General features: G+C 38.2%; 1 protein-coding gene across 1 annotated transcript in view; it reads right to left on the minus strand.

Annotated features, from left to right (window-relative positions):
- The window catches only part of Pbx3 (pre-B-cell leukemia homeobox 3), a gene marked incomplete at its 5' end in the record, with an annotated part of 205,219 nt that overhangs the window by 6,456 nt on the left and 175,708 nt on the right, over positions 1–23,055 (minus strand). The window contains 1 exon segment of the mRNA XM_013513216.1: positions 1–117. This exon segment is cut by the window's left edge and continues 49 nt beyond it. Coding sequence (XP_013368670.1) covers positions 1–117 — 117 coding nt within the window.

A 23,055-nucleotide genomic window follows, 5' to 3' on the forward strand; every position in this document is an offset into this window, starting at 1 on the left:
GGCCACTGCATGTGCAGCTGTCACGGCTGTCTTTGCAGCATAGAGGTTGGCTTCTTCCTGAAACTTGCCTATATTCTTCTTGTACCTGATTCGTTTGTTGCCAAACCAGTTGGATACCTACAAATTGGAGGAACATGGAATTAAAAGTGAAGTCAAAAAGGAAGAAAAAAAATTTCCAACAGTAACTATTGGACACCAAGAAAATACCCTAAGTGACAATTCCTAACCTGCAATCTCCTATCCTATGGATAATATGTAATGGTTTTGGCAAATTTTCTCATACACATTTTGAATGCTGCTGCTTCTTGGAGTTGTCCACAGTAACAATAAAGTGGGAGTACTGATCATACAAACTATCCAACTGTCACATACATAAATGAGTATGTAAGTAATTAGGCCCCCTAAAAGTAGCTGAAAAGCTAACGGAAATATGTTAAGTTAGGTAAACAATAAGCAACACTTGAAAGAGAACAGCTTATTCTTTTTTAGGGGGTCTGGAACAATTCTGGCAGCTGTAGAGGAGAATCATGTTTAGTCTGTTCTGTTGAGAAGAGTAACACCAATTAATAATGGATGAAAAACCCCATTGTCTCCAGCCTTAGAAGATACTGCATGTCTGCCAAGGTAGCTGCTCAAGCTCTGCCAGTTAACACATGAGAAGGTCCCAATTTGAAATCCCAAGTACAGTACTTCCAATAAGAACAAATGCAAACGCAAATGCAGAGGAGCAGCTCTGCACTTCATCAGGTGGAATATACTTATTTCTTTCCTACACTACTTATGATGTCAGCCCATGCAAATGGCAGAGATTTCTAGAGAGAATCTTGGCAGCACACAGATTTCATCACATTTCATAGACAGCAAAACTTCAGCCCAGGACATACGGCTCAGTTACATGATGTGTTCAGATACCTGTAGTTGAGTTATACAAAGCATTAGCTAAAAGCCACGTAGCAATTCATAAGGTATACCCACATGCTATATCGAAGGATCTTACCTCTCTTTTCTTAAAGTAACAGTTTAGACATAGTTTTCAATAATTTCTTAACGATCTGTCAAAGGAACATGTTGTTGTGGTATCAGGGTCAGCGGTCTTCCCTAAAGATATTATTTCCTAATAGCAACTCGGGAGCCCTGAAGAAAAATAAGGAGTGGTATGTATTTCAGAGCCCTCTAACCCAATTTACACCAACGGGCATCCCTGATGACCACCTCTGCCAAGTCTTTAATTGCTTTGGAAACAGAACTCTCATTCTTCAACCTATGGCATTCATCCTTCTGGAAGAAGCCCAGTCCTGGCAAGGGAGCCGCGTGAGGAAGAAAACATTGGCCTCGCTGCTGCCCACATGCTGTCCCACCCTGGGAACACGTTGTGCACATCTGTGCACTGACACAAGTGACACACTCACACTCACTGAGGGTCCATACAGCATGCCTGGGTTCCTCAAGCAGAAAGAAGCCAAAAACCCATCAGGAAGTGAATATGCTACAGATCAGTACTTCCAAGTTTTTTCTCTTCCACCATCATTTTATTTTTATCCTTTGCCCTTTTTTCTTCACATCAAATATGGGGGGTATAATAACTGTCATTTAGTGACTTTTAGATATACCAAGTATAGCACTTGGCACACATTTTCTCAATTTTAATAGTCTCAGGTGATTCCAAAGGAATCTTCTATCCCGAATCCAATGGCCTTGTGCTCTCTTCAACCTGTCTACCTCTCAGCAGGGTCTGATGCTTCTACTTTCCACCCATCTTTCCCAGAGATCACTCTTTAGGTGGTTTCTTTGACATTTTGTTCCTGCTCCTCCCCGAGTGCCTGCTACTTCCCTGTCACAGTGTGTGTGTGTGTGTGTGTGTGTGTGTGTGTGTATGTGTGTGTGTCTCTCTCCAAGACTCAGCTCCTGGCCCTTCTCTTTATCCACATACAAAATTTTAGTTGTTCTTTCTGTGTGGACAACTCCCAGATTTGTATCTCTATTCCTAATAAAGGATTTTAGTTCTCAGGTTAAACAGATTTCCACGTAGATGTTCTGTCAGGACCTCCAATTCAACAGGTCTAAGATGGAGCTCAGACGTCCTCTCAATCTGTCACTCTGTCTGGCATCTCCACTGCAGAGATGAGGTGTTTACTGCCTCACACGGCCCCACCCCGACATTTCACAGTCCTTCCAAATAGACTGAGGTCTGGTTCCCTTTCCTTTCCAGCCACCTAGACAGTCACAAAACTTGGCCTGCAAACTCAGCCCGAGGGACCTGCTGCCTCCTGGCACTGGCCTTCTGGTCCTCCCTTCTTTGAGCCCCACCAGCCGCAGGGGTGGTGTGTGGGAACTATAGAGGACGTGGCAGCGGGAGGAGGAGTCAGGAGAGAGCACAGAGAGGCAGTGATGAGAGCCTGAGCCAGGCAGAGCAGCAGGTGTAGTGGTCACTGATGAAGTGGATGGAGATGAGGAAGGTGGGGAATGCAGAGACGATGCTGATGTGGGGGCCCAAGGCTTGGGCAGGATGGTGACAGGTACTCGGGGGAAGGGTGTCTATACCTGAAGAGACCAGCCTCAGTGACTGTTAGGATCCACTCCCACCCAGCAGGAAAGTTCTGAATCAGATGGAAAAAGAACACTGAAGGTATCAGTTCTGATTGTGCTTGTTAGAGCAAATCCTTCCAGGATCGACCTCACCTTTCACATCGAAAGCCCTCAGCTCTGGAGACAGGAAGGGAGCTCTGCACATAAAGCTGCTTTCACATGCAATACCACTCTGGCTTTTCTGAAGAAGCCTGGCAGGCCTCAAAAAGAGTTAAAGATTGAATATATGTACAGTACAAAGGGAGACAGTCCCAGTTGAATGGGAATTTGGCATTTCTTAAGCATAATTAATGAAAATTCCCTAACTCAGAATTTAGCAACAAAGGCCTATCTTAGAATTTTCTTCTAAACAATCCTCTGTTGGATTCAGTACTTTGTAGTTAATATTACCTTGACAATCAGAGAAGCTATAATACATTAATGAAACCTAGCCTGGAAAATCAGATTACAGCTTTATTAACAGTTTCATAATTGAGGAATCTCTGTACCATCGAAGGTCTCATCTCTAGATATGTAAGAATTCTCTGTTTATGCACACCCCTGGACCAATCAAACAACAGTCATCACTAATAAAGGTTTATTTAATTCTCACAGTAAAATTTTAATATCACCAGCAGCCTGGGGAAGCTTTAGCAAGTGGATTTGCTTGACATCAGATCGTTTCTATTCTGCTAGTCCCAATACTTCTTAATCTTTAATATCAAGGCAATTAAAATTAATGGCCACTCATCCGAAGCTACTGTGGGCAGTGTTTCCTTGACATCAATTGTTTGATGGGATTACCTACAGGTTAAACTAACAAGCAAGGTTTAATTGGAAGCAATGAAAGAAGCAGTGATCATACGTTATGTTTAACCTGCATAACCACATTTAAATGAATATCTAGAAATGTTAAACCATTTCTCAAATTAAAATATGCGTGTCACATTCTGATATCACAAATTTGGGTACTGTAACAACCAGCTATTAAGACCATACTGCTGCAATTGCGATCACTGTGATTAATATACAAATGGACACCTAAATTCAGGAATTTTTCTTCCCCTTTTAAAACCAGATGGATACAATTAGTTGCAAAAGAAGCCCCCTGTTTTCCCAAAAGCTACAGGTTATTTGTGGCCCCTTCTACACTGCTGGTAGTACAGGGCTCTACAGAGAGCAGAACTTGCTCAATCGCTGAACTGGACGGTCTGCACAGTGGTCCCAGAATAGAAACAGGCAGGAAATTGATGAAGGGAAAAGGAATATACTGCCCTATGCTTCTCTTTTGAGACAGACATCAAAGATTCATGGCTTCAGACTGTGTCAAAGGCAAAGGGCCAGGCAAGAAATTTAAGATCAATTAAAAACAAGAATAAAAGCATAGTATGTTCCTTCTTCTACTGATGTTCATTGATACCAGCCTCTGCACTATGCTTCTGGTAAAGCAGAGGAGTGTGGAGTGAACACTCTGCAGACTGCTGGTTTTTTTCGACTCTTTCAGTAAGGCCAAGAGGTGGCCTAAAAAGCTTCTGGGTCTCCTCCTGTACTATGGCCGTGCATTTCTCCCAGCCAGACCGGCAGTGTAAATCACTTTGAAAAGTAAAAATGTTTTCAGGCAGGGGTGGTGGTGGTGGTGGCAGTGGCAGTGTGACTTGGTGACAGAGCATGTGCGGGCCTGGGTTTGATACCCAGCATCAAACAAAATAAAACAGAAAGGTAAAAAATGTTTCCCACAAAATATAATAGTAAGTAGATTTACTTTTGGAGTAGCTGTTTTACATTCTTCAGAAATCTTTTACTCATTCTCTCTTAGAACTTTTGACTCTGGAGGCAGGCAAGTCAGATGTAGGATGAACCACGTAAGTGCTCTGGACTAGGTCTGGTTTCAAACCCCTCTGATATTTACCAAAATGAATGATTTTAAACAGGTTACTTTGGGTCTTTTAGAGTATCCTCTCACATGAAATGAGATGAGCAACACTGATAGTGTATCTTCCTCAGAATCGATGGGTACATTACTGACTTAGGTGCACAGCACTTACTAGATGACTATTAACTATTATTATCACCCATGTTTTATCAGTGAAGAAACAAGAGCCAGATCATAGTCAGCTTGTCCAAAATCCCCAGCAAAGAGTGATGGATCGAGAATTCTCCCCTAGGACTCCCTGTCAGCAATTTTTAATTTTTAAGATCAGTTGAGAAACGGTTACTGCGCCTCATTATAGTCAGTGCTATCCTAGTGTGGGGAGATAAAAAAAAACATGGCTTCTCTCTAACTAGCATGAAAACAACACTGGACACTCAAGGTAATTAGCAGAGCTTGCAGGATGGGGATAATCTCACACTGAGCTGTACAGAAGAGATTCTCAAGTGCAATGGGGATTTGTAGGAAGAGACATCCCAGGGGGTCTGGAAATCAAGGTAAAGAGGAACTGGAACTAGACCTCAGCTTCAATTCAGCTCCATTCCACAGTACTTTTATTAAAACTCCACATTTCAGAGACAACAATCTCCCCTTAAAAAAAGCCCAAAATGTATGCTGCTGTCTACCTGTTCCCTGGATCACCCTCAAATCCCAGAGATGATTAGTTTTCTTTTCTAACTTAATTTCCCTTTCCCTTCTTATCCTCTAAATTCTCCTTTTGTGGCATAAATAGGAGGAGTAATCATTCTAAAGCAGTGGTGGTGAACCTATAGCATGTGTACTATTTGTTTTTAAGGCAAAATATGTTAATGTATGAGTTGTTTTTTCTAAACTAATAGCATGTGCTCACTTTGGCAGCACATACACTAAAAAATTCTAAACTAAAACCAGTATTCAGGTTTAATTGCAGTGCTGGCACTTTGGGGTAAATAAGCAGGTTTTGGGCTGTAGTCTGGGCACTGGGCTCTAAAAGGTTCGCCATCACTGCTCTAAAGGAAGAGACAGGGAGCAAAAGGTGGAGTGAGCGGGGATGGGCGGAGCAAGGGTACCTGGTAGGCTGTGGCTGTGGTGAGGAAGAGAACAGGGAGCCCATGGGCATCTCACCCCTGCCCCACCCTGGGGCTCTCAAGGTGTGGGCTGAATCCAGGGTGGGGGTGGAGTGGGGTGAGGAAGGAAACACCTGAGATTCCTAGAACTACAGAAAGAAACATCCCAGGGGGGCTGCCTGAGGCTGGGTGCCTGTCCAAGGTCAGCTCTGAACATTTTTTTTTCTGGAATCCTCCTTAAAGTAACTGTAAAACATCATGTACTCTACACAATTTTTTTTTCTTCCTTGCACATTTTAAAATTTGGCATCTACAATTTTTCATTATAAGTCTTAGAGTTGTAAACAATGTTATTCAGTATGTCATAAATGTTGACATTTTAAAATAAAACTGTAACACTATTCTTTAAAATGTATCCAACCAAATACAAATAGCACAGCAATTCAATACCCACCATCCATTTTACAAATACATAAACCCACTCTTCCCTAAGTCTAGAAATTTACACTCTTCTTTTTGCTCTTGAAAGTAAATTTCCATTTCATTTCACTCCCGTATCACCCTAATGCAGTACTGTTCTAAGTCTATAAAAGATATATATGGAAATTGAAATTTTAAAATTGTTTTAATTGCCTGTAAGATAAGGTTATACATGTTTAACATTTCCTTCCGGATTAAGTTATTATTACAGTGAGTCTACAATTAGGCAAACCAATACAGATACTTATTTTGACAAATAGAAGTGTTTATTTTAACAATAAGTGTAAGGCTTTATCATGCATGCACTTCTTAATCAGATGGCTGAGGATTTATAAAGTGCTAAGTGAAGGAGCTTTTGTTATACTAATATCTCCTGCTATCTACTACAGGGGACCCAAGAATTCACACTTGTGGCAATGAACTTTGGGGTCACAAGTGGGAATATCCTTTCTTTTGTAAAATGGGAAAAGGACAGGTGGGGAAGGGAGAAGATGACAAGTGACATGATGCTCCCAGGACAGCAAATTTTGGCAGTGATGGGATTTCAGGAAGGAGTAGTGAGAAAAGCCAGCCAGGGAGAGCCTTAAAATCGTGCACAGGAGTCCTCTTTGGAGAATTCTGAGCTGCTGTGTGGAGCACCTGTCCCTCCATTAAACCAACTGGCTAACTCTGGGGACAGGTTAACACCTCTGTGTGAGCACAGCGTGGGATCCCTTGGACAAGGTGTTCCTCAATAAGACTTCTCCAACTATAAGAATGGGGTTCGCTCAGGCAGCCATCTCCATGTGATACAATGGCCTTTTGAAGCTAGACAAAGAACAGAAAATCAAAAATAATCTGATTAAAGAAATAAACCTTAGGGAGGGGTTTATTTATTTAGCATAACATTATTATTTATTATTTACTTATTATTTAGCATAACCTTTCTGGGGAATATGCCACCAAATAGATACATGCTCTTTGGCCAGCATTATTACTGAAACTTATTTTTTGTTGTTGAGACAAGGTCTTGCTTCATAGTTCAGGGTACCCTTGAATTCACTATGTAGGCCCAGGCTGGCCTCGAACTCACAGTGATTCTCCTGCCTCAGCTGTCCAAGTGCTGGGATTATAGACATGTGCCATAAAAACTTATCTTGAAAAATTACTTAGAGATATCTGTACAAAGATATTCCCTATAGTCCTATTTATGTGAGAAAAAAGGATACATTTATAATGTAACACATCTGTGTAATGAATACAATTACTGATTAAAGATGACACTGAGGAGAAATATTCACTGACATGGGGGAATATTCATAATATAATGTAAAGAGGAAAAGATCCTTTGTTCATACATAATTTTTTGGTCAAAATCATATACACACAGATGTACACACATGTATGCAGAATAAAAAAGTCCTAAGGCACATGCAGTAATATGTGACTGTCATTCAGAGTAGGTTTCAAAGTACAGTCAAGGATAGCTTAACCTTAGGAATGGACTCTCAAACACGTTTGGGTGCAAACATCACTTACACAAACTAAGAGAGCTATGATGTCACTAGGTAATATGATCCTAGAGGGCCGCCCTCATAAGTAGGCCATAGTTGACTAAAATAGTAAGTAGCACGTGACCATAACTTCAATTTTTGTGTTTTCAAGTATCGTCCAAATTATCTTCAGATAAGGATTAGAGCTTTTACATGAGAAAAATATTTTTCTATAAGTAAAGTAATCAATGGGCTTTTAAATAATAGCACTGGGAAATCACTTTATCTTTGTGAGTTTAAGTGCCAGGTCTCATGCTGTTCCCTACAGAAGGACCAATCCCATCCCTATTCTTTATTTGGAGGATGTTGGCTGGCAGATTTAAGAATTGTGAAAATAATTAAGATCAAACACATTGTAAATTTCAAGTCATTGACATTTCCCAAACAGCTATGTATTTAAGAAAAACTGTGTTCAAAAAAAGCTAAACTATCTACAATGTCTCTATAGCCACTGAAAGCCAATTAATTAGTTTTAATTGTATCTCACATTTCCAATTCTATCACTGCATTTATTTATCATGTTAATAACAACATTAAACAGAAGAGAAGATTATTACTTAAAGACATAATCTTCAAAAGGCAGAACTTGCAGTTTATCCTCAGTGTTGCTTCTTCAGAGAGACTGTGTCAGGGAGAGGATCTCTACCCTTGTTTGGCAAAGAAACAGTTGACATGAAAACATCATTATCGAAATTAGCAAACTGAAAATTTATGAAGCACAAATCCTACAAAAATTTGCCACTGTGTTTCCCCATGTTTACTTGTGATGCATACTTTATGTACTGTGCCTAATTAAATGTAGCAGATTATGAAATCTAAGTCGTGTAAAATGGAACATGGCAGCCTATCTATGTGGTAAACGATTTTACCTCTTTCAAACAGTGTCTCCCTAATCGGTATGTTTTCATCTCCATTATGTGACTCACTTTGAAATGAGGGATAAAAGCCAGATTCTGTTCAGTTTTTAAAGCTAACACTGTTAATAAACTAAATCTCACTCCACTCCTCAAAAGGGTGTATGTTCCCCAGACAACACAGAGGACAGTTAGAAAAATGGGCTTGAGGGCTAACTAAACCTGTGTGCAAATCCTGGCTCTGCAATGTCCCACCTCACCTACCTTAGGCAAGACATGGAATCTAAGATTCTCCTCTCTTGGCAAACAAGACGCAATCATGAAACCTTCTTTCATGGAGCTGTCGTGAACATTAAATGAGGCAGATGGGAGGTACCTGGGATGTACCAGGCACTCGAAAAATGTTAGCTTTCCATGTTCTTAAAACAAACAAGTTACAACAAAACCCTGTGAAAGCCCCTGGTGTACAAGCCATGACTAAGTGACTAAGGTGAGGGCATATTTTTCACAGGAGCTTTAGATTCTAGGAGAGCCAGTTCATGCCCCAGCACTGGCAAAGAGAAACAGGCGGCAGTAAGAGAAGGAAAGGAGGTACTCCCCCACATGCCTAAGTATAATGAACTTCCTACCAAAGAAGGTAACCCCCAGACTGAGAGCGCCTATTCTCAAGCACCGGCTGGGCTGGTTCTGCACCGCACTGGCAAGACTCTTTGTCCCTCCTTACTCCTACCCCATACAGCCAATCAGAAGAACTATGCATTGGACCTAGGATGGATTGGAAACCTATGTCTAGATGCCACTTAGATCTGTATTTAAACAGTGGCCATTTATGGAGAGCTCATATGAGCCACATATGTACACAAAGTTTTCATGTTATCTCACTTAACCCTTAATAACACCCTGTTTTACTGATGCAAAAACTGAAGTCAGAACGTTTATGTAACTTGCCTTTTCCATTATCTTATCTAATACAACCTGGTTTTTCCTAACACTCTTAAAAATGTTAAAAGTATTCCATTTTCTTTTCCAAAATTATAAGGAGTACAAATGTTTTCTACCTTTCAATGCAAAACATTTCAGTTCCTTTGTAGTTAAAAGTGGGCCTGCCCAAGGACCCAAACCAATTTTTTTCTTTTTTCTTTTAGAAAACAAGCTCCAAATTGATAACAACTGACTGCAAAACTGACTTTTAGAACACAATCTACTTCTAATGGGAGAAATGAATGAATTGAAATTCCATTTCCATCGTGTTTGAAATAATTTAAAACAGATTCACTTGTCAAGTACAGTACTTTTTTTATTTGAGGCCGTGAAACATTTTATTGCCATAATGTGCTGACATCCTTACAGTTTGGCTTTGCCCTTTCTACTCTATGCATGATGGACTGATAACTGCTGGTGACATTCACAAAGAGGCTCATCTGTGAAAGTATATAAAACGTCAGCCTCCCGGCCATGGCACACACAGAACAGATGACACCACTCATCTCCCTAAAATTCGAGCTGAGGGCTGCTTCTAAATGATCACAGAAGACATTTTCAGCTACAGACTTTTTTCCTTTAAGTTTATTTCTCTCACATTAAAGAATACAGGTGAATGAGGTATACAGCTCAACAGTTTTCCCTTCACAGGCTCTAAGGAAACTTCTCTGACAGACTTTGCAATCCTGACACCACAACCCAGGAGTCCCCTCTTAGGAGTGCACTGAGAGGTTGGCACAACTTCCAGGCAACACATCAGCATCCCAGAGTTCAAACTCCAGGGCGCTCTACACAATGATGGTACAGACTTTTTGCCATGAGATATTCAGTGTCAGGAAAAACCAGCAAAACTTATTCAGAGTCCTACATAAAGAAATCCTGTAGTCAAGCCTCCTGTTTGAGGGAAATCCTTATTTATTAAAATAGACTCCCTATCAAATACAGACAGACCAGTTTCCTTTTCTTCTGAAATAGTTCACTGATTTTATTTATGTATTTTATCATTATTATTTTTTATGGTGCTAGAGATTGGGCCTCACGCACACAAAGCAAGTTCTCTACTATGGAGCTATACTCCGGCATCTCAATGTAAATAGTAAAATGAAAATACCTACCCTCTGAATAAACATAATACTTCTCACTAAAAGCAAATCACATGCATTTTTGGAGTAAAGGATACATCAAGGGCAGGTCTATTAGAAACTAAGAAAAGGCATGCTATCCACTTCCCCCTCAGTCCTCTGGGGTCTCCAATGCTTGGAACCTGTGAAACCTCAGCACTACGGGCAGCACACTGGCTTGCTACAGGTCCGAGTATCTAGAGCCTGTTCCCCTTACTCTGGATCCCCTACAAGGTTCTGTATGCCCAGGAAAAGAATGCCAACTAAATGGATGAGAAACTAACATCTATTGAGCCCTTGTGATACGCTGCCTTATACTAGGCATTCTACATGAAGGATCTCAATAACCACTGAATTCCCTGAAGAAATTATTAGTAGTCTCACTTTACAGATCAAAAAATGGAGACTCAGATTAAATGATTTGCTCAAGGTCATACTACTACACAGTGGTAGAACAAGGTCTGAATGAATTTTGTTTGTTTTTGTACCTTTCTTCACTCAATGTATATTCATCTGGAGTTAAAGTCCCAATTTCTCAAAATATGTGATGTGAAAAGATAGCAACACTGCTCATATGGGCCATAAATAACTAAACAGCTTGGTAAAGAATATTGTGTGCATACAGGGCAATAGTTTAAGACAGAAAGGAGAAAAGGCAACCATGCCACTTTAGACTTTTTCTCCTTTGACCTCCTACTCAGTCACCTGACAATGTCCCAGTGGAGCAGCCCACTTACTCCTCATACCTCCTTCTGAAGTTGTCTAGGGGAAATCACAAGCCCAGGTCACTGCTGGCTGTACCAATAATCCTGCTTTTTGAGTCATGTCTGGCCAAAGCATTACACACACACTTAGGAATGCCTGGCTAGTACTGTGTTCCCCCCAAGGCAATCCCTCTTCTCATACCTTGAACTTCTCAAATGCTACCTTATCCTCACCCACATTCTGCCAATCTCCACACGTTCTGATGTAATAACACAGGCAAACATTTATACAGAGCATCCTAAATACCAAGTTCTATTCTAAGCACTCCACATCTAAAATCCTCATGATCCACTGAGGTAAGTTTTACTATTTTCCTTATTTTACAGGTGGGAAAAGTGAAGCACAAAGAATTTGCATAGCTTGTTTAAAGATACACACTAATAAATGGCAGGGCAAGCATTTGCATGGAAGTGGTCTGATTCCAGAATACATGCATACCTTCCTTATACTCTCCTTTGGGCTTCCCTACTCTCATTCAGAAATATGTCAGCTTCATTTATTTCACTTCTAAGAATTTAAGCTACAAACACACAAACGCAAGAGTGACTCATGATTTAATACACAAGATAGCTAAGATAACTGTACTACTAATTTCTGTTGGTTTATTGAAAGAAGTAGTTAATGCTTAATTTTGGGTGTTTTTTTTTTTCTTAAATTTTTTTGAGCAGTTTTGCATGCTTATATCTGGTAATCTGAACAACTACTTTGAAAATAATAATATGCAATGTAATAACCATCGTTGATTTCCTATCGTCTTGTTTTGAAAATCTGTATCATTTTTAATGTTTTTAACTTTTATTCTCTTTAAATTTTTTTTTAAAAAGAACAATGTTTCTTGCTGTACTCTTTATAAAAGCAAAAGACTGCAAGCCCAAATATCTACTAATTAACAAGCCTGATCAATCAACTGTGATACATTCAAAAATGGAAAAAATACCATGTAGATCTTAAGAATGAGATGGATCCATGAGCTGAAAATATTTTTGAAGATATATTATTAAGTTGAAACAAAATTTTAAAAAAGGGATAGTGCATATAACGTGATACAGTATGAATATCTAAAAATAACAAGTATATTAAGAAATAATTTAGAAACACTAAATAAGACACGGTTGATTACCTCTGGGGACTGGAACTAAGAGTCCATGATAGAAGAAAGACTTCTAAAAGAATCAACTCTTGATTTTGTTCAGCTTTACTGTATTTTTTCTATGTTATTAATTTCTGAAATTTACTATTTCTTTCCTTCTTTTGTTTTTTAGCTTCAATTACTATCCCTTAATACTAGAGATGGACCCTTATTACTGATTTTCACACTTCTGTGTGTGCATACATACATATATACATATATATGCATGTATTTATAGCTATATGTTTCTCTCTAAACATGGCTTAAACTCTATTCCATGAATTTTTGATACATAGTATTTTCATTATCCTTTAGTTAAAATATTTTCCAATTACCAATTTTCTAGTTATTTTTTGTTATGGATTTCCACTAGTCAAATTCCACTAGTCAAAAACATACTGTATGTTTTAAATTGTTTAAAATTTACTGGGAAAGGTGCTTAATGGCTCAGAATATAGGTAACTTTTAGTTCTGCAAATACTTTTTAAAAAATATATTCTGCAGCTGCTGGATGTAGGACTCTATGTATGTCCATCAGAAGTTTTCTAATCATGATGTTCAAATCTTTTTACACCTGTGCTACCCAAACTGTAAGTACAGAACTATCAGCACTGACGTTATTCTATGTGCTGACAATTTGAAACTATGAATTGTCAGACCCACAGCAGACCCCTGAAGCAGAACCTCTAGAAATAGGGCCCAGAAATCTGTTGTATTATTATTTTAATTAATACATATTAGTAATACTGAATAATGAGATTCATGTGCTATTTTGCTAAATATATACAACATATTCAATTTTCATTCCCATGGCTTCTAGCTCCCCTTCCTTTTCCTTTCCTCACCTCTAAAAGTCTATCTGCTAGAAAAATCTGCATCCTAAATACATCTCCAGATCATTCTATATATACTAAAGTTTGAGAAGCACTGTTTGTTATGTCTTTACTGATTTGTGCGTTGGTATGCTTGTTCATTTACAGAAAGGTGTGAAAATATCCTACAGTGATTTTGGATTTACCAGTTTTTCTTTGAAATTGTATATATTATTGCTTTATGTATTTTAAGCTTATGTTATTAGTTACTGACAAAGATAGAGCTGTTAAATAATGATTTTTTAACCCTCTTTAATTCTAGCAAAACTTCCTGTCTTAAAAGATTTTTTTAATCTGATTATTACTTTCTTTGGAGTTTGTTTGTGCATTACATTTTTCCACGTTATTCTTTCTGTGTCCTTATATCTTAAATGTGTCAGAGAACACAATTTTCATTTTTATATTTATTTGACTATGTTTTTCTATTAGATACTCAAAACATTCACTTTAATGTGATTCCTTACATATTTTTATACACACCTATCATCTAAGTGCTTTGTATTTGCCTCACTTACTATGCACTTTTTTCTCTGTTTTCTTATCTTCGTCTAGATCCTTATTTCAAAAATTACTCCATGTTTCCTACATTATTAATTTGGAAGTAATACAGTCTTTCAGTTTTCTTTAAGTAACTGCCTTAAAGAATGCACATTTTTGACTATTAAAGTTTAACACTAACTGGTGTTTTTCCAGCTTTACAAGAAAATGAGAGACCCATGATAAGTGTTTATCCTCCCCTCACAATTTACAAGGCACTATGTTTTTAATTCTATACATACTGTGAACAAAATAAGACATTAATATTGTTTTCTAAAAACCAATAGTTATTTAGATTCACTTACATATTTACCCTTTCTTTGCTTTTCCACTCCTTCCTGCATCTTCTACCCTCTACCTATAATCTTTTTACTTCTAGATTAAGTACCTGATTTACGAACATTCAACTGCAAACTTTCATAGGTTAACTGTGTTAAGACTCACTTTGTTGTTTATGAATAAATCCAACTTATAAACAATTCTCCCAGAATGGAACTTGTTCACTAATGCAGATCACTACGAAGCAGCCCTGAGCAGGACTTAAATTAATCAGTTGGCTTTTCATGTTTACTTGTAAGTCTGTCCAAGGCCTAGGCTCTTTGTCTGGAGATGGGCAGTGGACTCATAGTAAGTGAATCTCTGTGAGGCACTAATCCCTACTAAGGTCTGTAATGGGGGATGAAGCCAGAAAGCCTCAAAGGATAAGACAAGCTCACAGACAAGGACACCTGGATCCAATCTGAACTAGATAAAGACTATACAGCCTTAGGTGTATCACTCCTGGGTGATTAACTTAATACCTTACTTGGAGAAGTCCCCGTACTCCCCTCCCTTCTTTTTTTTTTTTTTTTTGGTTTTTCTCTGGTACCAGGAACCGAACTCACGACCTTGCGCTTGCCAGGCAGGCGCTTTGCCACTGAGCTAAATCCCCAGCCCTCCCCTCCCTGTCTTAACCCAGAGAATCTTGAATTTTGTGAGAAGGCTTTAATCCTCCTGGAGCCCTGAAATCATTCCATTTGCCTCTTTTTATTTAGCCTTTGCTGGGCACTCATTCAGGAGATTGTGAACCTGATCAGCCTGCAATAAGTGAGAGAGATTATTAACCCAATAGTTCATAAGTTAGGGGCTTCTGTATATAAAGAACAGCTTTCTCTATTTCCTTTGAACAAATCTTCCAATTTTTGATGAAAATGTCTTTACTGTATTTCTATTCTCAAAGGATATTTTCGGTATGTACTAAATTCTAGGCTTTTAATTCTTTTCTTTCTTTAAATTTATTTATTTATTTAATAATGGAGCTTGGACCGAAAGCCTTTGCACTGGGATGCATCCTCAGCACCCCCACTTCTCTTTTTGAGAGAGGGTCTCACTAAGGTGCTAAGTTGCCCAGGCTGGGCTAGAATTTGTAATACTCCTGCCTCAGCCTCCCAGAGTGCTGTGATTACAGGCATATGTCACTACATACAGCCTTTAATTCATTTCTGTTAAGTTTTCATTTCACTATATTATGGCTTTATTATTTGGCTAAAAAAAAAAAAATATCAGTGGTTATCCCATTGTTGCTTTTTTTACTTTTTTTTTTTTTTTTTGAGACAAGGTCTCAATAAGGCAGCTCTGAGCTTTTGAGTCTCTTGCCTCAGAGTGTTAAGATTAAAGGCAAGTACTGCCACACCCAGTTTAACTATTACTTTCTTTGAAGGCTATCTTACTTTTCCTTTTGGCTACTTCTTTTTTTTTACTGTGTTTGGAGTGGAGTCCTATGTATTTATTTTGATTGAGTACTATAATTCTTTATGAGTTTAAGGTCCGAGATCTGCATTGGTTTTGAAGTTTTCATCTATTAAAGTATTGCTTCTGACTCATTTCATATTTACTTTTGGAACTAAATTATATTTTTACTAGACTTTCTTACTGTGTCCTCTATGTCTCTCTTGCTTGATTTTTGCATCTTACTGTCTAATCTTCACTATGACTGTTTTCTTATGATCCCCCCCTTTGAGTTCTTGAATGTTACCTTTAGCTATGTTTAATCACCTTTAAAACCCAATTAGTGCATTCTTAATTTTGATATTTATACTTTTTAAGCTTTAAAATTTCTATCTGATCCTTCTAGTTTCTTGACAAAATTCTCCATTTTGTCTTTATTTCCCCACTGGCATATATTAATATATTTTACACTCCATGTTGGATTCCTTTATTTTCTAGATCTCTTTGGATCTATTTCTATTGTTATTTCTGTATATGCCATGAGGACGTCATGCATATTTTTTCCCCCAATTGTGTGCCTAATGGTGTATTTGCTTTGTTTACAGAAACAGCTAGGAACTTAGAATAATCTTCTTTTTCTCCACAGAAAGGTTTATAATTGCTTTGTCGAGATATATATATGAATAATAGCAATCTAATTTCAAGAATTTAGGTATTTGGAAAGCCAGTTTTCTCAGCACCACTTATTAAAGAGGCTATTTTTCTTCCAGTGAAGGTATTGGCCCCTTTGTTAAATATCAGGTGGCTCAGTGCATTTGGAGCTGTTTCTGCATTTTCTAATCTGTGCATTGATCCTCAGGCCTGTTTTTTGCTAGTACTATGCTATTTTTATCATGGTAGCTTTGTAGTATACTTTCAAGTTGGGGACTGTGATGCTCCTTGCCTTGCCTTTGTTATCCAGAATTACTTTTGCTATTCTAGGTCACTTCTGGTTCCAAATGAATTTTGGAATTGTTTTCTCTAGCTCTGTGAGGTATGCGATTGGTATTTTCCTTTGGATTGCATTAAATCTGTACGTTTTGGAAGTATGGCCATTTTCACTATATTGGTTCTTCCTACCCAAGAGCAAGGGATATCCTTCCACTTCCTGATATACTCTTCAATCTCCTTTTTCAGAGTAGTTTTCAATGCAGAGGTCTTTTACTTCCTTCATTAAATTGATTTCTAAGTATTAAATTTTACTTGGATGCTATTGTGAAATATGTGGTTTCCCTAATTTCTCTCTCAATGAGTTTGAATAGGAGTGGTGACAGTGGACATCCTTCTCTAGTGCCTGAGTTTAGAGTGAAAGCTTTCAATTTTGATCACTTAGTATGATGTTGGCTACTAGTCTGTCATAGATGGCTTTTATCAGATTGAGATAAAAACCTTCTATTCCAATTTTCTGTAGGGTTTTTATTGTGAACAGGTGTTGGATTTTGTGAAATGCCTTTTCTGCATCTATTGAGATGATCATGTGATTTTTGTAATTGGTTCTGTTAATGTGGTGTATTATATTTACTGATTTGCTTATGTTGAACCGTTCCTGCATGTCCAGGAGGAATCCTACTTATTGAGGATTTTTCACCATGTTCATTAAGATCGGCTTTCCACATGTAGAAGATTAAAGATCAACCTATATCTCTCACTATGCACTAAACTAAAATAAAAATGGATCAAGATCTAAATGCTGAAACAGAAATACTAAATCTGCTGACGAGAGAACAGATAAAGCTCTTGAAGATGCAGGTGTCAGCAAAGACTTTACAAGCAAAACCCTGATAGCATAGCAAATATTACATAAAATCAACAACTAGGGTCTCATCATATTAAAAAGCTTTTGCACAGCAAAAGAAACCACCAACAGAGTAAAGAGACAACCCACAGAATGGAAAAAAAATTTTACAGCTATTCCTCAGACATAAGACTAATATTTAGAATATATAAAGAATTTAAAAAAAAAAAATCAGACCTCACCAGATTTAAAGATCCAACCCAAAAATGGGCATCTAAAATGAACAGATACTTCTCAGATGAAGAAATACAAACAGCAAATAAATACAAGAAAAATGTTCAACATCACTGGTCATAGGAGAAATGCATATTAAAACAACACTGATATTTCACCTCATCCCAGAAATAATGGCTATTGTCAAGAGATAAACCAACAACAAATGCTGGTGAGATGTGCAGAAAAAAAGGAACCCTTCTCCACTGTTAGTGGGAGTATAAATTGGTACAACCACTATGGAATTCAACATGGAAATTCCTTAAAAAATTAAAACTAGAGGTTCCAGCTATTCCCCTTCTTGTTATCTTTCTGAAAGAGTTTTTAAAGTATCACACCACAGTGACATAAGCACACTCATATTTATAGCAGCACAATTTAAAATAGCTGAATCTTGGACAGCCCAAATGCCCATCAACAGATGAATGAATTGGTTTTTACCTACAATGGAGTACTATTCTGCCATAGAGAAGGAAAAACTTGAGATATTCCTAGGTAAATGCTAAAACCTAGGTAAATGCCTAGGTAAATGCATGTACCTTGAAACCATACTTTTTTTTTTTTGAGACCATACTTTTAAGTGAAATTGATCAGACACACGTTTAAATATCACATTGTCTCTGTAGTGTGAGAAACCAAAAAGGTAAATAAGGACCAAAATGGATAATACATGTTGGGAAGTAGGAAGAAAATGTTCAAACAGGAAGGGCAACAAGGGAGGTGGGAGAGGGAAGGGAAAGAAGGGAAAAGGAGAGAAAGAGAATAGAAGGAGAAAAATAAAACAAAACTTTTGTAAATAAGGAGGGAAAGAAGGGTTCAGAGAGGGGAGGGGAATGGGAAAAAAAGAAGGATCAAGATATGTCAGGCACAAATTTCCTATGGTGAATGTGACACACTATGTACATAAAAAGTATACCAATAAAATTAATTTAAAAACAGAACTGAGGTACTTTTGTCACTGGAAGTATAGCTCAGTGGTAGAGCATGTGCTTAGCAAGTACTAGGCCACAGGTTCAACCCCTAGCACACACATAAAAGAACTGAGGTACTTTAAAGCAGAAGTATATTTGCTAGAGTCTGTTTACAATACACTCTTGTTGCTAAGATAAAGCCCCAGTAGTCTGAGTCCTAAACCCAAAGCAAGGGGACAGAGTAGCCTATTTGGCAGGGTCTAGACACCAATTCTCACCCCTTAAGCCCTGTAAAGTTGCTTAACATCCCAGCCTCTTAGTTATACTCTCAGAACGGGCAAATTACCCAGGGAAATGTAGTTTCTTGTAGCCTTATTTTCCATTTATGTGCCAAGTTTCAGGTCCTCAACTACACATTTAAGTAGGTGACAGATACCCAAGTTACATCAGTAACCTTGACCTTTCTCTTAAGTTGTATTTCCAAACTGAACTTTCCAACCAAGATACGGAAGACATGTAAACTTGTCCTAACCATCAATAACCTTTACTCTCCCCTCCACTCAGCTTAAGATCAACATCTTCAACTGTCTAGCCTAGGAACCTCAGCTATCTTCTACTGTTACTCTTTCTTCCTCACACATCCACTTCTGATTCTTTATCCTATCCCCAAAACACAGCCATACTTCAGATCCATCCCTGATTTTTACTTCTGGTGGCCTCCTTTCAATTCTCATTGTCTCTTATCCGATAATCCTAGTACTCTACTGCTGTCCTCATTCTAGAGCTTTAGCCTTCAAACTGATCTGACACATTGGTGCCACTTACTGTTAACAAATCTGACAGCATAACTCCACCTCAGAAATCCTGTTCCTCATTTTACTTCAAAGCACTTGTCATAAGACATAATAATAATTTATTACTATCATTATTATACTAAGAAATTGAACCCAGGGTTTTCACCCTGAGCTACACTCCAGCTCTATTTTTTTTGTTTTTTGGTTTTTTTTCCGGTACTAGGAATCAAACTCACAACTTCACGCTTGCCAGGCAAGCGCTGTGCCGCTGAGCTAAATCCCCAGCCCTCTATTTTTTTTTTTTTTTTAAATCTTGATACAAATCTTACTAAGTCCCTAAGTTATCCAGGCTGGGTTAGAAGTTGTGATCATCCTGACTCAGTCTCCTGAGTAGCTGGGATTACAACTGTATGCCACCACACCTGGTTTGACATTAATTATTATAGTTCTTATATTAAAATGATTATATAGCATAATTACTTATATTAATTATGATATTATATTAATTAAATAACATAACAGTATATGTGCTCTTATGGACATATATATATATATTCCTTCTCATTAGAATGTAAGTTCCAAAAGGGTAGGATCTGTTGGATTCACTGTTACGTTACCCCAATGACTCTGATGTGAAGTTGAATAAAATAATTAATGGATGTAAACCATTCATTTAAACTGCTCAATCTCATAATTGCAGACACCTAAACTGTACAACCTCATAACTGAAGACCCTCCCCAGTAAGGTTCAATCTTTCTAATATTACATCCTGCTCCCTAAATCATTGATTCAACGAACAATCATTGAGTGTCTATGTGCTAGACAATACCAGGTACTAAGGCTATAGTGCTGAATAACCAGCAGGAAGTTCCTATCAACACGGAGTTACCATCCATTAAATAATTCATGACTTAGAATTACAACTAAGTGTTAATTACACTTAAGTGTTTTGAAGGAAAAAGCATGAGAATAAAGAATAGAGGATATGAACTGGGGTTATCAAGGAAAGCTTTCTTGAAAGACCTACATTTGAAGTGAAAGAGTAGAAAAACATCCATATACGGTGGTGGTAGCACAGCATTCTAGAAAGGAGAAAGAGCATAATTACTCATTATTATACTCTTCTACTCTGTTTATAATGGGTACTTTGTCAAGTGCTTTCCATGTATTACCACACTGAAACATGCATAATCCTATGAGGTACACACTATTCTTATATAATTACCCAAATTAGGGAAGGAGGTAGAGTGAGGTACAATAATTTGTTAAGGCCACAGACCTAAACTACTAGGGAAGGGCTGGATTTGAGTCCAGGCTGGTCTGAGACTTCAGAAACTACCACCTCCGTTCTTATAATCTCCCACAATCAACACAGGCTAAAGCCTTCCAAGCCTGTCTTGCTAATGTATCTCTCTTCTGCTTATGCAGTTTGCTTTGCTTAGAATATCCTTTCTCCCCAATTTGTCCTCTCAGAGTTTTATTCAACTTTCTCTGTGTTCCACATAGGTCATTTTCCTAGAAGGCTTTTCCTGACCCTATTAGTAGACAGTAAACTCTTCCCATACTCATGGCACCCATGTGCATGTGTACACAGTTTCAGGTACCTTTCATTTTCTGTCAGAAACATGTCTGTCCCTCCCAAGAAATCAGACATTTCTGGGGAAGAACACTATCATATTCATCTTTCCTTGCCAGTGTCCAGTACACACTGTAGTAAGCCTAGGTACCTGCTGAGTAAGTTAGGAAAACAGCCAAAAATCCTGATAAATGCTTTTGGCTGAATCAAATTAACATACTATTGTTATAGTTTCTACTGTCAAAACCATATTCACTTTAGAAAAGTAATGTGCTCTTCACATACCGGACAGAAGAATCAAGAAAGGAGAAAAGAGCCCAACATGAAGAAGGGAAGGGTCAAGCACATGCCTGGAGACGGCTCCTGAGTGGGCCTGTTACAGAATCAACAGAAGTTGGGGGCCAAGAGGATGACGCATGAAGTAGGTTCTCATCTGGGGTCTTCACACTTGGGCAACAGTATCTATCTTCTGCTCAGTCCTTCCCATGTGTGAGCCCCAGGAGGCTGCCCTACAAACTCCCAGGTGTGGACCAGTTGTGGGCACTGGCAGGAGACAGTGCAAGGGTGGAAAGTGAGGTCCGAGTATCTGCTCCAACTCCCTCCCTTTTCTCAGGCCTCATTCGGGCCCTTCTTCACACACCACTTCTGACGAAGGTTCTGGTAACCCTGCCTGCATCTCCTAGGGCCTAAGGGGCAATAAAAAAATATATTGTCAACATTATCCTTTGTGGTTTCACTACACTCTACCCACATTTTTGTAAACAGCCATTTTATTCAGCTCTTCTCACATCATTCTGATTTGAGTGTGCCATCTGTTTTCTGTTGGGACCCTGCCTTATAGATTAGCCTACTGGCCTGACAAGTCTTGCAGAAGCAAGGCAATGGAAAGGTGAGACACCAGGAGGAAGGCCTGATAGGAATATTGATTCAGATAGAAGAGAAGAAGGACCAGGCAAAAGAAGGTGAAGAAGGCAAAAGCTGGAGTCCCACAATTCTAATGAAGATGTCTAGGTATATAGGAAAAGTAGAAAACACTAAATCTAACATGGACATTGCCCACCTGTAGGTATCACATCAAATGAGTGTTAAGAGAGTCCCTCAGCAAAATCCATCCTAAAATAAACATAATATCAGACATTACTGGGAAAAGCTTTAAGACCATGCTAATCACTATAATTACTATCGGATTATAGGAAACCATGACTGTCACCACAAATCCAAGGTTTCCCTTGCTTTCTTTAGATCTTGCAGATGTACCCGGTCCACTCTAATGTCACAGCATCCTCAAAGCTCTGTGTTTTTACAACCTATGCCTTTACTCTGTGCACACTGTTTAATGATGTCCCACCTCAAGAAAACACAACGCAAGGCGCCTTTTTTAAAAAGTGTAAAAGAACTGCTTTAGCAAAATAGCTACATTTCTTTCATCAGCTTGCCTCCGGTTTGCCAACTGCACACTTACAGTAGAAATCTACTTCTGCCTCTGTCTGCTGCCAAAGTAACTGAAAAGGCCTTTACGGATAGCTGAAACAGATACTGTAATTTGACAGTCATCTTTTTTTTCTACTCTAATTATTATTTTAACGGGCTTCTTCTTATTTTAATAATTTTTTTAATAAGGAAATCTTACTTACAAATTTTAATTAGCTTACTGAGTATTTGCTGCTTTGGAATAAGTAGTTTAATGAGTAAGGAGACCTCAGACTACTAACTAGGCTAGAGTCTCTACTGTGGCTTAGGGGGAAAATGATGAAGCCCTAGTAATACAAGCCCAAGCCTGTGCCTCACAAACCAGGACTCCATAGCCTGGCTCCCTGGGATAGATGAATCACACTGCCTCCTGTTGAGGGGCAAGAAAAAAGTAAAATTCCGTTTTTCCCTTTTTATGAAGTACCTCTGTATAAGAACCCTCTCCTTTCTACTATTCACTGAGCTTGTAATCCTTGTCAAATCATTCTTGTAAACTTTAGTTTCCCCATCTGCAAGAATTAGATCATGTTTTCCATACTGGATTGTCATAAAATATGTCTTGTGTGCCACTTTAAAGGCTCTAAAATGTTAGTTGAATGAATGAATGAATCTTTTAACCTCTTCCATTTCAGGGTTTCATCTGCTTAAAAAAAAACCCTCAATCCTTTCTTTACCATATATTTCAATTATAGTAGCAATAAAGAATAAGTTAACAATTTTCATTCTAAAAACACCTA

The sequence above is a fragment of the Chinchilla lanigera genome, unplaced genomic scaffold (assembly GCF_000276665.1).
Source record: "Chinchilla lanigera isolate Chin_1 unplaced genomic scaffold, ChiLan1.0 scaffold00018, whole genome shotgun sequence".
In the NCBI taxonomy this organism is placed as follows: domain Eukaryota; kingdom Metazoa; phylum Chordata; class Mammalia; order Rodentia; family Chinchillidae; genus Chinchilla; species Chinchilla lanigera.